Source organism: Necator americanus, chromosome II (genome assembly GCF_031761385.1).
Source record: "Necator americanus strain Aroian chromosome II, whole genome shotgun sequence".
NCBI lineage: Eukaryota > Metazoa > Nematoda > Chromadorea > Rhabditida > Ancylostomatidae > Necator > Necator americanus.
Window position 1 is genome coordinate 16,805,011 of NC_087372.1, and position 17,749 is coordinate 16,822,759.

Below are 17,749 nucleotides of genomic sequence, written 5' to 3' on the forward strand. Positions count from 1 at the left end.
ATTATAAACACTATATTACTATCTCACTTAGTAGTTCGCATGTTCTTTTGTCTTGAAACCTCGGCATATTCTGTCTGTGTTTTTTTATAGTGTGCCTGCGAAGTTTTTAGATGGAACCTTTATTTGTCTGACGTTTGGGCTTTTTCGCCGCCTTCGAAGGCCTAAATAGAGGATGACTGGAGGAATGCTACGTTTATCCCGTCAAGTGCCACACTACCCTGGGTCAGTGTTTCGATAATCGTACAGGATGGTGAAAACAGAAACCCATCTACATTGAAAATGGTCTTACGTGTTGCTCCACTGGATGTCGCACGCACTTGTCACTCAGTGTACCAGCGAATGAGTATTACTACGTGTAGATCACCAGCGACGATATAGATGATTTGATCTACACACAGAATATCAGGCGGTTATAGGTCACAGAGCTGTACAAATGGCAAGAACTCATTCGTTATCGACAAGCATTCATTCCTATTATTCATTGAAGGGTTTCTTTTAGGAATCCAAAATGCCTCCAACATCTTCCTTGCCGATAATTCTGTTTGGTGAGCCAGTATAACGCATTTCACATCATAATCGTTTCCGTTGTGGGCCTCACGTCTGTGCCTTCCTAGTAGTGTTATCAGACTTTTTCGTCGTTTTCCTGCCATGTGTTCATTAATCCTCACTCCAACATTCCTACCGATCTCCCCAGTGTAAGTTGCATTGCACATCAAGCACTCAATCTCACATATTACCCCCATTTGTGCGCAGTCGTCTGTTTTTCCGAAAGGAAAAATAACACATCTTGCACAGATGCAGTATCTATTATATAATCTGTTTCTAACAAGCTGGCTTTTGATGTTTGATGGATATTTACCAAGATCACGTAATCTTATAAATGTGCTGCGCTGAACAGCAGATCTTACACTGTCAGAGATAAAAGGAAGACAAAGAGAAATTTTGTTTTCGCGCGGAGCATTGCTATTTACAGTGCGGGTTTTTCGGTAATGCGGACGTGCTGTATGGCCATTAGCACATGCAATTTTTGAGGCTAGTCTTCGTGACTCGTGTCGTTCTTGGTTGCCAGCGCATACTTCACTGGCGGTTTTGAACATATTACGAATTACTACGCATTTAACTGCAGTCGGATGTGCAGATTTGGCGCGTGTTATGATGTTCTTGCAACTTTCTTTGCGATAACACTTTACTCTAACAATGCCGTTTGAAGTACTTATTTGTGTAAATAGCAATGTTCCACGCGAAAACAAAATTTCTCTTTGTCTTCCTTTTATCTCTGACAGTGTCAGTGCCGCTGTTCAGCGAAGCATTATCCAAGCACAATTGCAAGATGACGTGATCTTGGTGAATATCCCAAATGCAAACATCAAAAACCAGCTTGTTAGAAACAGACTATATGATAGATACTGCATCTGTGAAAGAGGTGTTATTTGTCCTTACGGAAAAACAGCCGACTGCGCAAAAATGGGGGTAATATATGAGATTGAGTGATTGAGTGACATATAAGAGTCACTTATGTACTTTTTTGGAGGTGAAGGCACCAGGAGAATCACCTCATTACTGTATTCACTATCACTGGCAAGACTGGCCGGACCGAGGAGTACCGGAAGCCGATTTGGCTCCTGTCTACTTATTGGCCAAAGTTCAGAACACTACTGCACCAATAATTGTTCACTGTTCGGCCGGAATAGGACGAACCGGCTCCATTGTACTAATTCAGAACTCGCTTGAATTGCTTTGATCAAAGTTACCACTAAACGATAAAGTTGGACATCTCATGGCTCTACGGAAACAAAGAAATAGTGCAGTGCAAACGCAAGTGCAAACGGAGCACCAATATCTTTATGTTCATCAAGTTCTTCTACTATACTTAAAGAAGATGCGTTACCTCGACGATAGTGTTAATCTGTACCTGGAACAATTTACTTAAAACTACATAACCGCAACGAAAGGCTTCTAAATAGTAAATGGAAACATGTGGTCTTATGCCACAAACTATAAAATCTCCGTACCGCTTCCTTTTTTCATTGCATGCTTACGCAATTCTCTACTATTCAAATCTAGGGGCTAATTCTGGATCAGTGGAGTATTTCAGTACAGGAATTTTCGTGGCGAGGTATGTCCTTTCTAGAACATTCTGGAGACCCTATGATTGCTTCTACTTTGAAAAATCGCTGCAAAAGTTCTGCTCTCTCCTTTTAATCTGCTTTTCTATGTTCTCTCCCTTGAAATCTAATCTCTCCCAATAATCTTATTGATCTGTTGTTTGAGCAAAGCAGGATCATATTTGTGGAGGTGCCCTTCATCATATTTGCTAAACATTTCTTTCTGGTGCTCTGTATTGTTTAATTTTGTATTGCTTCGAATGTATTTTGTTCGTTTCTACGTTTCTTCGTCAAAAAGCATTACAAGGTTATTTTTCAATTCTCATCTTCGTTAGTTTAAAGAGCAGTATAAGTTTCGAATTATCTATTTATGACTAATTCTACAGTCAAAAAAATCTCTTAACCTTATCTTCATAAGCCCTTCCTTATTAACTAACAATTTAGGTGTACGATTATGATCGCAGAAAGTGAACTTCTACGCTTTTGCATACTGTGACTAGGGGGTTTTTAACGGTTGTTGCTCAAAATGTGCTAATCACCTAAATGGCACTTCCTTCCTCCATTTAAAAACTTTTTAATGACTTACATTCCATAATTATTATATTATGTTAAGGGTCAGCCTTCCTGCTCCTCAAAGAAAAAAAACCATAGGATTCTAATGTAATTGGTACCAGTCTTCTCCATATCTTCGAAGGTCCGTAGTTCTACTCCAATTTGTACGCGGAAGGTTTCTGAAGGGAGAATCTCTGGTTTAAGACTGTAGCTGTGGCTGCACAGATATTTTAATGTTCTCCAAAGAAATCCTATAAGGCAAATAATTTGAAGAGTGATGAAACTGCGCCTTCCTTGTCTATTCTGTATGGACTGGATGGAGGTAAAAAGGTGGGAAAAACCGAGAGATTTCTACTCGTTAAGATATTGCTCTTAGGGGAAGAAGATGTTTACGTATATTAAGGTAATGTTAGAGAAATGGCCTTCTGATGTTACTTATCAGACTAATATCAGGTAATTTCAGGACATTGATTGAAATTTTGGGGAGGTTTTTCAATATATTTTTTGGACAAATTTGCTGCTCACGATCTGTCCTAGGTTGTAGACCAATTTCACTGGATTTGGTGTCCGGTGATCTCCTTCGTTTTGTCATATAATGGATTTTGTTTTCTCCTTATTTTTGACATTTACTGGTGTCTTCTCCGTTCTAATTTTATAGTAATAGGAAATACTTTATCATTGTTACTTGATCTCACCTATTCCTTCGTAATAAAATAAAGGAACCAGATTTGACTTAAGTATATGTGTTCCTCGGTGGTGAAATTCTAGTTCATAGAAGATTTTCATAAAAGAACAGTTGATTGTTAACTGACCATTATTCATTGAAAGATTGTTTATAGATGAATGGTACATATGTCTTAAAAATTGTAATTCTCTTTAAAAGATGATAGCTGTCAAATGTCAGTTGAATAGAACGTTTTTGCATTGGGACATTTCTAAAACGCGACAGTTCCAACAACTCCGATTATTCACGGACAAGCATTGATTTAGTTTTTACAGATTGTCTTCAGTAATTCTCCTCACTGCGAATTGTTGGGAGTTTATGGAATTTATTCAAAAAAATAGTATTTTAGACGCTTTGGTCCTGATTTTTTCCGACAACCAAGAAGGAAAAATCTGGTCATTTTATTTCACATTGTTTGTTCTTAAGAACTTGTTTTCTAAACACTTAGTTTAAACGTAACCATTTTGTGATATGTGGCCTTTTCAAGTTATGAGAAGCGTTTCATATTTTCGTCATGTTCAAGTCCGAAACTTCACTTGCGAGGGATACGGCGGGCAGGAGCGCACGCTGTTATGAAGGATCCGAAGGCGAAGCGCTGTTGCGTGGCGACAAGAGGAGCACTCGCAGCCACTAACCGGTCCTAGTGACCGAGCGAACTGTGAGCGAAAGTCCCTGGACCAGAGGCCGAGAGGGCCACCCCCCAGGGGAGAACCGCAAGGGGATAGTCCCAGCAAAGAAACGCCCAGTATACGAACAGCATAGGGCTTACTCTGTCGGTCTCGCACTGTTTTGTACAATCTTTGTTCCATTTATTCTCCATGCAAAGTGCAGAATTCTCAGGAAATCCACCACTTCATTGCATGGAACGGAGTAGCAATCCAAACACTGCATCCCCGCGTTCACAATGTATATGTACAAAAGTTTGAATCTTTATTGACATAGTTAATTAGCTATTGCTCTACTTTTATAATTCCAGCACCACTTCCTTAAAATTACGTTCATGTATATTTGTGTAGAGAAGCGCCTCTTTTTCATAACCTTAAATAAAATAGATCAGGTTAAAGATACAGAAAAAAACGAACGGAATCTCACCTTCCAGCGCTTTTTTTGTTTTCTTCTCGCGAGTACTGTAGTCAATAGCTGTATTTAATTTTGCCGCGAAAACGCTATCGTCTTCCCAATCGTACTTATCCGAAAATGTGTATTTTTCCCGTTTCATTGCGCCCATAAACTGAAACAAAAGAAACGGGAATTCAACGGTTAATCCGTGAGAAGAGCAGTAATGGTTGTCTAGGCTCCACCTAGTCGTCATGAACTGTAAAGAAGCTAAGTAGAAGTAATAAAAAATAATAAAAACTACCCATGTGTACAGCTTAAAATAGTCTGGTCTATCTTGATAGTTCAGCGTCCGCAAATACTTAGCTATAGCCACAAATTCCTCTGGACACTCCTGGAAACTGTAGGTTTTCTGCGCAAAACTTGTCTGCTACGGATGAAGTACCTTAAAAACGTTCTCATCCGTTTCGCTTTCCTTTATTTTTACTATTTCTTTCTCTACAGTAATCCGATTCCACGGTAGTCCAACGTATAATTCGCCGAGCATGTAAAGCATCGCCCACAAATCATCTACTCGGCCCTTCAAGAGCGTTGTGATTGTAATTTTCAACGGGCGGTTTTTGTTCTTGATTACCTGTTCTAGTCGCCTATGTACGCTCAATGAGCAATACCTTAATGTGCCCCGCAGAAGCACGTTCTTCCTTGGTTTTCGCATGGATATCCCCTTAGCTCCTCGTATAACGAAATTCCGTACCATACCTCAAAAAAGAAAGCGCATGCTATAGATCATCAGTCTGAACCGCAGTTACCGTAATCTATGAGGAATATTATACGACGATCTCTTCCACTAGCCCCGTTCATCATATTGCCTGGCTTCACATCTCTATGTACAAACCCGATCTCGTGTAGCTGTAAGGGCTTTGAGATTACTGCAGGAATCCGGTAGCTAACGACACTTCTAGACATTAACACCTGTTTTATGGCATAGAGTGCGTATATACCAATACGAAGTATGGTGTTTTCACTAAAACCTTCTGGCGATCTCTTCTTCAGTGACATCAGATCCGAGCCGCATATAGTCATTACTATGAAACTGGAACGAAAATCATATATTTCAAAGTTCACGCATGCCAGACTACCGCAATAAACGTCGAAATTTGTTATTGCCTGTATTTCGAGCGCTTTCCGGATTGGAGTAGTCGTATTACGTTCTTTCTATCTGCTAATTTCTTCAGTACAGCTGCTTCAAGCTTTAGTACGCCACTGTCGTCTTCAACAATGGCTTCGACCTATTGGTCATTATTGATTAGCCCAAACTCTTGTAAAACTCTTGACCTACTTACTTTTAGTGCGGCAATGTAACCCTTCTGCTGGAGATCTTCCACTTTGTACACACTACCGCAACCACCTGCACCGAGCCGTGAGATCACCCTCCATCGGCCACAGACTACCTGCAACTGCAAAGGTTACTGACAGAGGAATGGAGTGCTCCCCATATCTGCAGCACTTTTCCAGCGGCGAATGTTATCGCCTCGTTGCCCATAAGTAGTAGAAATCAGCCAGATTCCTTCGTCGCCGGCGGATGTATAGGAAGTGTAACTAAAAATGGAACTTACTCGAGTACCAAGGTGTAGAATAAAGCCACTAATACTTGTTATTGTTTTGTTTTGGTATCAAGGAATTTATCAAGTTATTTTGAATAGTTTGCGATTGGATCCAGTCTGTTACGAGTTAGTGATAGCCGGTAGTTGCCTAGCAACAGTCTTATTATTCGGAATATTCACCCGTTCAGTATTAACCAGCAAAATCTTGTGAAGCTGCCATTTGCATCCAGAAACAGACACTTTCGTCTCTCCAGCACTTGTTACCCGGTTTTGGACAAATTTTTCCAGATCCTCAAAATTTCAAAGAACTGACTCTGATTTTCATTGTTTTCTTGTCAAATAGACCTTCCGAATTCCTCTGTCCGGAAGAGAAACTCCCTTGTGAGAATGGTTAGCCTGTTCGAGCTCTGTTCGAGCACAAAATCATCCCTCGTATATGAATTTCTGCCGCTGCCTAGTACATCTGACATTATCATGGAACACGGCGCTGTATTTTTTAAGTAAGCCATGAAGTCCACTTTCCTTCTTGCCCGATGTATGCACGTAATCACTCTCCATGTACAATACTCTGCATGAGCATTGAAAAACCGACGGTGAGTGACGGTGCGGCACCGTCGGCCACCGTCGCTTGCTCATAACTGCTCATTTTGTCAGAACAGCAAGAAATTGTTGTAGACGAGTACTTGAAATTGTTGATTTGTTATTTTTTCAGTCATCTGTGCGTCATTTTTGGTCATTTTAATTGTTGTATAAAATAGCGGTTCATCCTTATTTTGGACGTTTGTTGCAAGGAAAGAATCTGTCAAAACATCTTATAAAATCGCGGCTGAGCGCAACTATTCCTGAATTTTGTGAGATTTGTATTGTATGCAGACAGACGAACTCCGTTCGTACACTAGACTATCGCAAATTTTGAAAATCCCACTTTTCGTCGTTTTCCTTTCATTTCATCTCTACTTTGCACCTCCGTTAATCACCAGAACAGAGTTCAAATCGAAAGAACCTGAGCAGAACTCTTGAAACAGATAATGTACATTAGTTTGTAAGGTTTGTTTTCCTCTGAATAGATTTTCTCGCTCTATTATAACACCTTCTTTTCATAACATTCCATAGAAAGGAAGAGCATGAAGCTTACTATTAAATTTTATGCAAGTATTTCAATACTACGGTCCTTGATTTACAAAAAATTGAGTTCGCCACAGCATTTCGAGTTGAATGATATCGTTTCCAAAGCTATTCGAGATTTTTTTCTATCTGACTCCGCGGCCCGGCTATTTTCGCACCTCAACCAAGGCTGGCCTATTGCACCATTGGCAGTCACTGCTGTAGCATTGGAAGGAAACATTGTGTGGATGTCAATTCCACATTTTATCCCAACAAATTCAAATATGTACATGGAACGAAAATAAGGAACACTTCACTACATTATATAATACCAATTCACATCACTATCTAAATGTTAATATTCATTCTTATGTTGGATTTGTTACTGCCAGCTGGGTAGCTCGTTTTTTCGCTGTAGTTAGAGTCAGTTTTGAAATAACAACAACAATGAATTGTATAAAAAGATAGTAGTCATTATGCGAACGACATATATAAAACAAAGGATGAGATAGTTCAAATCCTATCGCATTAATGACAGCTGAACTGGAGCGGTCAGATCAGGTGACATTGTTAATAATATACAATATACAATACAAATCTCACAAAATTCAGGAATGGTTGCGCTCAATCGCGATTTTATAGGCTGTTTTGACAGCTTCTTTCCTTGCAACAAACCTTCAAAGTAAGGATGAACCGCTGTTTTATACAACAATTAAAATGACTAAAAATGACGCACAGATGACTAAAAAAATAACAAATCAACAATTTCAAGTACTCGTCAACAACAATTTCTTGCTGTTCTGACCAAATGTGAAAGTTCGAGTCTCTGAATACCTTTTCAACTACAACCTTAAGCTATGTTAGGTTCCAATTATTGCTTTTTTGCGCATATTTGGCGTTATTTTGCTCCTTTCTCAACAATATGTCGGTTTTTGCATATATCTCAAAGAGAGGAATCTAATGATATATAAGTTGTCCTGAAGTTTCCATTTTATGAGCAGTTATGAGCAAGCGACGGTGGCGCACCGTCACTCACCGTCGCTTTTTCAATGTTCATGCAGAGTATTGTAGTTCTCAATCTTTTCTTTGTCGCGCAGAAACTCTCACTGCTCATCTGTCCTGAACCCTACTTATACACTCTATCAGTGATCTGATGTGGATTTTTTCCGTTCGAGAATTTCATTCCGGTGACGATGCTACTATATACAGTTGTTGGTGGTTGTGTTTACGCGAGTGGCCGCCGCTTTACCTCAACAGAAACACTTTCGCTGCTGAACGCATCCTCTTCCATGTGGCCTATGTATGTACTTCAGTTGCAGTTTGGGAAATTTCATTGTCGTCAAAGGCTGGAAACGGTGTCTATTCAGAAAATCAAAAAGAATAGTGTGTATAAAGAAAAGAGAAAGCGATCATCAAGTAGGAAGTGATGCATCATTCCAAAGGAATGGTAATTGTTGAGAGGTTTTTCTATTCTCCTCCGGTGTCAGCGTTTCTCGGCGTCTCGTTGTGTGATCCGTCTTACTGGTCTGTTAATAACATTTTGAAGAGTTGTAAAGTTATTATTGGCTGAAGAGGTTGGCTTTAGATGGTTCGGACAGGAATTGAGACTGTTATTTTGAATGTAGCAGCAAGGTATGACTTGTCTCTTATGAGAACCGTGTCTAATCTGTGCTGAAAATAATCGCTTCATATTTATTGACCTGATCACCATTTCACTTCATATCTTCATGCTCATGATTTCAATGCATCGTTCCGTTTCCTCGAATGGCAGTCCGCCGTTTGCACCCGCAAGAGGCCATGAGGTGGTAAGACTCTTCGGAATCTTTTCGGGCTGAGGTCATGAATATTTTTTTCATACAGTCTCATCTGTAGACTGCCACTTCAATGAGATGGCGTTTCTGTGTTCAGTAACCTTACCGCGGTCTGTAAAAATCCAAGCTACACTTGATTAAATCGGTGTTCGGGAATGCTGAAATGTTAGTCTTGATGGTATCTGTCTCTTTAACGTTAGCAGTTACATTTATGTGTTGATCGCTTGTTCATTTATGTCATGATGAATGATCAATTATGTAGCTTTGAGATTGCATACAAATAACATTAGGATTTCTTCAGAACGTGAATTTCTTCAAAAAAGATTATGTGTCTCAGTAAGGGGGCGAGTACCAGCGAACACCAACATTTACCATAGTAAGAATCGATGTGAATACGAGAATTCAGGGAAAGAACCAAGAAAATCAAAGATAGGTCCTCTGTACTATGGGCATGTTCTCAATGAGGAAAGGAAGGAAGTGCTGCACCTCGTCAAACGCTGACTCTCAGCATGCGTTTATGGCCTGCCAGATCTTATTTTGGGTAGTTATTGGTGTAGATCATATGCCAGACCGTAGGTCTCTTGGCGTCAGTCATAACGATGATGTAGAGAAGTCCAAACAAATCCTAAGCCGGAACAAGCTGACGAAGATGGGAAAGTTTTGCGACCTTTCTTCACCAACCTAAGTTGGCCTTCTTGAAACGATGAGGTCGATTCCATACTATTCAATGAGCCATTTTGGTGTCGTATATCTTTATAAGGCGTATTGGACAACGTAGTGCAAAATCCCGTGTTAAAACGAGTCCGATCTCGTCCTATTTTGATATGACGTTCATCAGAAGTCGTTGCTGCCATCACAGCTATTCGGAAAATTCGTTGTTTTCTAATATGATTAACGAGTGTTTTCGAATTCTTATCGCATCAGTAATTAACCATTTGTTCGGGTGGCTACATTTTGATTAGTTTTCTTAATTTTCTGATAATATGAAGTAGTGGTATTGTTTTGTGCTCTTCAGCACTTGCCGATATTGTTCTACACATTTAGTGCTCTTGTGTATAAGAATCCCTGCATTATTTCCAGGAATCTTTTGCATCTTTCGAAATACCAATATCAGGCAGAATAAACTAAGACGTCCCCATGTTTTACTTATACATGTCTAGGACTGCTGCTACCACATCAAATGATAGGTGAAGTTTAAGTCGTAATTTTACAAGGGCGGATCTGACCTTTCCAACTATTGTGTCGCCACCATTTTCGTTTCATCCCACAATGTTGCATTGCATCCATTTCGTACCACGTCGAATAATCGCTCGCCTGCGATCGAACTGAGACGCTTGCTCGTCTCTGCAGTCCAACGACAAGAAAGAAAGTAAGTAAGGCAAGAAATATAGGCAGTATCTCTTTTCGATCACAACTAGTAGATTCATCGGCCTACTTCGAGCGTAGCCGCATAGTCGCAACTATTTGTTGTATGTTAGAACAAGTGCGACTACGAAAAAGCGATGGTGTAACTGTGTCCCGAATATATCACATTGTCTTGATGTCGGTTATTCTTGGAGCACTGTGACAAATATAGTGAAATTACTACAAACCTTACAATAATTGAACTAAAAGTCAGAGGGGACATGGGGACGTCTTAGTTTATTCTGCCTGATATTGGTATTTCGAAAGATGCAAAAGATTCCTGGAAATAATGCAAGGATTCTTATACACAAGAGCACTAAATGTGTAGAACATTTAGTGCTCTTGTGTATAAGACTATAAGAATCAGAATCTGCTAGAATATGTGTCGAAATCAGGGAACATTGTGCGGTATCCACCGTGACCGTGTCGTGACAGAATTGAGAACATATTACTATTGTGATAAAGTAAATCTAGCTTAAGGTCTCTTTCTGACCCAAGATGTGCTAATGGCGATCTGCCAAAATGGTGCATACGAGGATTTTTTGGAAAAAGAACGTGTTCAGGTAAGGTGTTTCAAAGTCAAAATCTGCACATTTATGCACGCTACCAGTTCTTTCCTCAATTCTAACTGTTCCCCTCTTGACGCTTTAAAAATTGTGGTGAGCCATTGAAATAAACTGAAGAGTTTGGAAACAGTGTGTTTCCTGCTTTCGCTGTTCTTGTTGCTCTTTCAAAGCTAATTTAAGGCTCTGATTATTTAACTTTAAAGCTTTCTGAGGCTTTCTGGGCATTGCTGCAGGACATTTTCTTTAGCCAAAGCTCTTTTCTATCCTACTGTTTTTGTACGTACATCAAATATTATTTTATAGCGCATACGATATTCATATTATGCTTATGGTGCACTGTTAATATGTGGACTGTTGTTCTTCATTATTAACAACTATACGTCGTCAATAGATCAGGCAAAGAGTACCAGTCAGGAAGTTACGCTATCAACGATGTCGAGAAGAAAAGTCCAACAAAAAGGTTGTTACCAGCTTGTTTTTTTTAATTTCAAAAAAGCTTTTTTTCTAGTTGCTTCCTTAAGCACTGTGAAGACGGTCTCCGAAACTATCCCTAGAAGCATAAACTCATGTGTTCCGTTCTATAATCTAATACAAAAGCATGTAATGTCTGGAACTGGAAAGCGAAACTGGCCGAAAACAAGTTTATCACTTGTAAGTGCCTACGCTTATCCCGATTATTCCGTTGTGACCATCGAGGCAGATGGATATTTCGGGTGGGTGAACCTAAATTCTACAGACTAGCTGGGCCCTTTTCAGCTATAACGTTCTTTTACATTACAGACAGAAGGTTTACTGTCGATATTTCGACAAGAACTGGGTGGAGCTCGAAGCTTCAGTAGAGTCGGTTGTTTTCCCGAATTTCATCATTCATTGCTGTAGATATCAAAGCGCTGCTTACATGGGTATCACTGAAAGTAAAGATGCCGAAATCAATTTCACTGTCCCAGTACTCGACAGGACAATTGACAGTAAGCATTTAAAGTTTTTTTTTCCAATGTCGACACAATATTTTTTCGGATAACTCTAAGAGTGGTAAAATTTCAGCACCAGCTAAACATTGTGACTGTTCCAGATCCCAAGTACATTTTATCTTTGTGTCTAGCACCGATATACGGTAATGAGAGTAAATGGCTGCTATTGGCTGAGCTGATTGAACACTATAAACTCCAAGGAGTAGAACATTTCTATATTTATATCAAGGATATCGACAATTACTCTCGGAAGGTATTCATTCGAAGGAAAACACTCGAAATGGTTTTGTGGAATACAAATGGAATACCAGCAAAATAAAACACTTTGGGAACTGAACGACACTCCTTCCCTCGCATCTCATACTGTACTTTTTCTAAAGATTCCTTTTCTTACAAAATGCGAAATGAATTCAGAAATGAAAAGAAACGATCCAGTTACATATAAGCTGAACTAATGATTGAAAATGAATTTAAAAAATAGAAAGGAAACAGGCTTTGCACTTTCTTCACAACGTTATTCCCAGTACCATGAACCAATGAGGTTTTAATTAAGCTCCTCGATGACTATGTGAAAAGTGGAGAAGTTGAACTTGTCTTCTTCAAGGAAGGGCAAGATCGACCGGGAAAGGAATGGCAACTTGTTGGTGTGGAGGTATGTTTGCAGCCAACAGAAAGGCCTCAACTAAATTTGTAGGCAGCGTATCACAAAACTGGCGATCATAGGATCCTTCTAGAATAGAAAGAGAAGGAAAAAAGTTCAAGAGTATGGGTACGACAACACGATCACAGAGAGTTCAATTCCTTTCCTCTCTTAGCGATCCCAAAAAGCTATGAAACCCTCTGCAATCTTGACCCCTTCCAAAGATGTAACTTATTGCGGGTAACCGAATGAAAGCCATCCGCAACGCCCCACGATTCCTTGGATAGGGCACCTTCTGCTGCTTAATAGAGTTATATTCTCCGCCTTTTACTGCGTAAGAAGTTGCATAATTGAGGAGCTGATTCACATAAGGCCTTCGTACCTTTTCCTTTCTCTTACTAGAAAGAATTAAGCACTATTACGCTCATTTTAGTGAACTACAACTCATTCTGTGTGTATTCGTAGGAGAACACCAATATCGGCAATCACCTGATATGCTCCTATTAATGAGTCGCATTGAACAGATCTCCTTCTTAACAATTTCCACTCCACCGTTTTGTAAACATAGGATATTCCATTACAAACTTTGACTACTTAATCTGCCTCGCTTCTCCATCCATCTATTTTAAAGAAATCGGTTCCTGCCTTGCCACAACCGTTCGATATTTGACGCTATTAAAGTTTCTCATAGCGTTTATGGTAATTGGCAAACCCAGTGAATTGTCGAAAGCCGAAGACAAAACTTAATGTCCGCAAGTGCTCGCTAGGGACCTTTTGGCTTTAACAACCATTTTTTGTTTCCTTCTACGAGTATTCGACTATAACAGTGCTGTTCGTTTTCGCATATATTTCAGCTATTTCATACGAACCGATAGTAAATGAATAAATAGAAATATGGGTTTCTTTCGGGAATAAGCTTTGAACCACAATGATGCAGCGTCATAAAGAGGCGTCTTATTTTAAATAAGGAACTGGACTAGTTGAAGTATGCTCCAATAGCTCGACTCTTCTCTGATGCCTCTCTTTTTTTTCCCTTCTAGGACTGTGTTCAACGTAGTCGACATCATTCCCGCTACTCTATATTTGCTGACTTAGACGAAAGGATTCTGGCACTGGGAAATTTCACACTAGCTGAATATGTGCAGTATGTTTAAAAAATTATTAGATTATATTATTATGCATTTTTTATAAATTGCATAACCTAGAAGAACAATGATCAAAAAACCGAATATAGGAATGATTCAGTTCAGAACCATGTGGATATTGCGTACACATAAACTACCTATTTCCTACCAGGTAAGAATTCCTTGCTGTTTACCCGACACTAAGAAAATTTCCCTAGTGGATAGGAGAATTAAGGGCGAAAGGACTCTTCGCAATCATCTTCCGACTTTTGTATTCCACAACACCTCGGCTATTGCACCTGTAGGACATACGGCCAAATGCGTATTAGATACTCGTCGTGTAGGTGGCAACTTTCGTGACTCCGGTTGCTTCACTTCAGCAGCCATAGAATACTTTCAGGTGTTACTTATGTGGGTACATTATGTATCGATATATTTTCCTGGGTACGATGGTACTGTTGCTGCTCCAGAGGAAGCTATTATTAGGTGAGCAACATTCCTACTCCAAAAAGGTGGATCGTTAGTCGTTCTAATTTCACAGATTCATTACTAGAGTAAGTGACTCTACCTAAGGGCTCGATACTCTCGCCTATTGTAGAACAACGTATTTTACCTATCAAGGGTCCTTTTGGATGCCTTTAACAAGCAGCTGTCCAAAACTAGTAACAATTTCTATAGTGACCAAATCAGCTATCGTTCTTTACCCATTTATTATTATCAAGAATACATCCTACAACTTCGAAAAATATTTTCTTTTGGGAAACATAGGAAAACCTTATTGCGCTATCATTTTGTGCTCATTTCCAAATTTGAAGGCATTATCGCGATGTAGCTGCGGACAACTGGGGAACCACGTGGATACGAGAAGTGGAAACATTCGGCTCCTTTAGAAATACAAACTATCCCGAAGATCTGATGCAACGCTTGCATCGAAATGTTGAGAAAAGGCTTTCTCAGGTTTATCTGAGGAGCTAAGTATACTGTTCAATAGTTGTCACTTCCCAATCTCTGATATTTGCGGTGGCTTCGACATTTGCCTAGGATTTGCTAATAATTTCTTCTGATGAGTTCTGATTACATTCCTTCATTGTCTGCTTTTCGTTTCTTCTCATGCATCTTGAATACATGACAGTCTTCAATGTTTGCTTCTGAAAGCTTTAAAATTATAATCTCAAATAGAATGTTTGAGAATGGTGAAATGCGAAATATACTGCGAAGCGTGTACTCTACTTCAATTCCACACTTTTGTTTCGTATTGTTGCTCACTTTTGCAAAGTTTGTGCCAATTATCAGTTTGTTGTTATGTGAATTCTCCAAGTTTTACGCCAGCAGTGGACTGTGGAACCAAAGAATTAGTGAAAGTTAGTGAAGGGATATTGCTATGGAGCAGAATCTACAGAATGGGAAGCGACTTATTTGAAACGTCAAAAACAACGAATAAAAGAAGCAGAATGCGTCCTGATACACTACTCCTCCACCCACTTCTACTCTTTTCCATTATAGTTGGAATATATTGTTTTCAGAAATGATACACATGTCCACACCTGCTCTTAAAGTGTACCTAACTTGTAAAATAATTCCCTATAAAATCTTTACCTTTGTCAGTTTAATTGTGATACACATATAACGTTACGTTGACACATTTTTTTCAGGGGGGAGGAGGGGGGAATTAGAAGAGATCTTATTTGATACTTCAAATAATGTTTCCAGGCCTGTAGTACAAAGTATTGCTACCAGTTCCAATTCCAACTACCAGTGCGGTCGTATGTCAACTATACATCACGCTGAGAATTATGTTGCTTTACTACTATACTGTCAACGGTGAATTATCACTCTTTTAGCAAGAATACTAAAGTAAAGAAGTAAAGTGAAATATCATGATATATCATGATCATGATATATAATAACGGGCTCATTCTGTCAGGTGTGTGTGTGTGTGTGTGTGTGTGTGTGTGTGTGTGTGTGTGTGTGTGTGTGTGTGTGTGTGTGTGTGTGTGTGTGTGTGTGTGTGTGTGTGTGTGTGTGTGTGTGTGTGTGTGTGTGTGTGTGTGTGTGTGTGTGTGTGTGTGTGTGTGTGTGTGTGTGTGTGTGTGTGTGTGTGTGTGTGTGTGTGTGTGTGTGTGTGTGTTGTGTGTGTGTGTGTGTGTGTGTGTGTGTGTGTGTGTGTGTGTGTGTGTGTGTGTGTGTGTGTGTGTGTGGTGTGTGTGTGTGTGTGTGTGTGTGTGTGTGTGTGTGTGTGTGTGTGTGTGTGTGTGTGTGTGTGTGTGTGTGTGTGTGTGTGTGTGTGTGTGTGTGTGTGTGTGTGTGTGTGTGTGTGTGTGTGTGTGTGTGTGTGTGTGTGTGTGTGTGTGTGTGTGTGTGTGTGTGTGTGTGTGTGTGTGTGTGTGTGTGTGTGTGTGTGTGTGTGTGTGTGTGTGTGTGTGTGTGTGTGTGTGTGTGTGTGTGTGTGTGTGTGTGTGTGTGTGTGTGTGTGTGTGTGTGTGTGTGTGTGTGTGTGTGTGTGTGTGTGTGTGTGTGTGTGTGTGTGTGTGTGTGTGTGTGTGTGTGTGTGTGTGTGTGTGTGTGTGTGTGTGTGTGTGTGTGTGTGTGTGTGTGTGTGTGTGTGTGTGTGTGTGTGTGTGTGTGTGTGTGTGTGTGTGTGTGTGTGTGTGTGTGTGTGTGTGTGTGTGTGTGTGTGTGTGTGTGTGTGTGTGTGTGTGTGTGTGTGTGTGTGTGTGTGTGTGTGTGTGTGTGTGTGTGTGTGTGTGTGTGTGTGTGTGTGTGTGTGTGTGTGTGTGTGTGTGTGTGTGTGTGTGTGTGTGTGTGTGTGTGTGCAACCGAATGGGCGCTTTGCTTTTCACCTTTACGACTCCTCCGCGTGTCTAATTCCTTCTTCGTTGGCCTCAAGTTGGTAGCATCCCGATTTGAGAAAGTGGAAACACCCATGCAAACGGCTGCTTAAATAGTAGCAAGATGTTTATGTGATCTGACGTGGAACGTTATCTTTATCAGGAGGATGATGTCTTTCACGTCATTTTGTGTTAAAACATCATTCTGTGATAAGTATTGGAGAAATCAGGAGGAAAACAAATATTTCGCGGGATACTTTTAAACTTTGTCTAGAATATATTGGTGTAGAGTATTTGAATCTGAAGTTCGAATGTTCTCCAAATGTAGAACTGACGCGTTGAGAAAGAAGACTATGGAATCTTTCGTTTTTAGTTATAATATAAAAAAGGAGGAAACACTGTTGGAGATACACAAGTCCAATTTCTCAGAAAATGCCACTACTGTTAATTTTCATTGATTAGTGAAGGGGAGAGAAGCGAACACCACAGAAAGTTTGAAGTCCGGCTTTAGCCTCTTTCAATGTACTTTGGCGTCAAAATAATTCGCTTAAGAGAGAGAGAATCACTGCAGAAGTTCCAACCAAGTGTTGGCATCACTCGAAGTAGAATGGAACGATGCGAAGAACGAAGAGTATCTGGTATCTGGATGATCCTCAGGTACAACGACGATACTAATTCTTTCCTCAAACCGCGCAAAGATGTAACATGTTCAGACTGGTATATAATAACGGGCTTATTCTGTCACGTGTGTGTGCATGTTTGCGTGTGTGTCTGTGTGTGTCACGAAATTCGAATAAGGGGGTGCGAATGGACCAAAGGCGTCGAAACGGTGCGCAGTAGCTTCGTGTGCGTGTCGCAAAAGGTAAATGGGATGGTTCATAGCTATAGCCACTGAGCGCGTTGCTTTTCAACATTATGACTTCTCCACGTGTCCATTTTCTTCTTTGTTCACCTCAAGTTTGTAGCATGCCTTCCTCGGAAAGTAGAAAATGCATGTAAACGGCCGCTTAAATAGTAACGAACAGTTTACATGATCTGACGTAGAACATTATCTTTATCAGTAGGATGATGCCTTCCACGTTATTTTATGCTAAAACATCATTCTTTGATAACTGTTGGGGAAAACAGGGGAAAGCCCATAAGAAAACCCATAAGAAAACCCATACGCCATTTTATGAGCAGTCTGAAGTCCGGCTTTAGCTGGACGTTTAGACTGGTCATAAAATAATTCGCATTACACATATTTTGTGCATATTTTTA

General features: G+C 40.0%; 2 protein-coding genes across 4 annotated transcripts; one reads left to right on the forward strand and one right to left on the reverse strand.

Moving 5' to 3' along the window:
- Positions 1–4,345: 4,345 nt before the first annotated feature.
- On the reverse strand, positions 4,346–5,980 carry RB195_018129 (uncharacterized protein; the record flags this gene model as incomplete). The annotated part of the gene is made up of 10 exons (XM_064185422.1): positions 4,346–4,419; positions 4,474–4,612; positions 4,742–4,831; positions 4,883–5,017; positions 5,072–5,196; positions 5,247–5,346; positions 5,410–5,530; positions 5,605–5,726; positions 5,781–5,888; positions 5,945–5,980. The coding sequence occupies 10 exons, from the start codon at positions 5,978–5,980 to the stop codon at positions 4,346–4,348; spliced, it is 1,050 nt and encodes a 349-aa protein (XP_064041303.1).
- Positions 5,981–9,473: 3,493 nt separating this feature from the next.
- Positions 9,474–15,486, forward strand: RB195_018130 (uncharacterized protein; the record flags this gene model as incomplete). Of its 3 annotated transcripts, XM_064185423.1 has the most annotated exons (12): positions 9,474–9,528; positions 10,841–10,923; positions 11,230–11,386; positions 11,435–11,639; positions 11,707–11,894; positions 11,999–12,150; positions 12,451–12,549; positions 13,578–13,681; positions 13,743–13,833; positions 13,897–14,001; positions 14,062–14,147; positions 15,372–15,486. In XM_064185423.1, the coding sequence occupies 12 exons, from the start codon at positions 9,474–9,476 to the stop codon at positions 15,484–15,486; spliced, it is 1,440 nt and encodes a 479-aa protein (XP_064041304.1). The 3 variants fall into 3 exon arrangements, with proteins under 3 accessions (XP_064041304.1, XP_064041305.1, XP_064041306.1); XM_064185425.1 differs by lacking the exons at positions 9,474–9,528; positions 15,372–15,486 and adding an exon at positions 14,477–14,636 and having other exon boundaries at positions 10,867–10,923; XM_064185424.1 differs by lacking the exons at positions 9,474–9,528; positions 15,372–15,486 and adding an exon at positions 14,494–14,551 and having other exon boundaries at positions 10,867–10,923.
- Between the last annotated feature and the right edge of the window lie 2,263 nt (positions 15,487–17,749).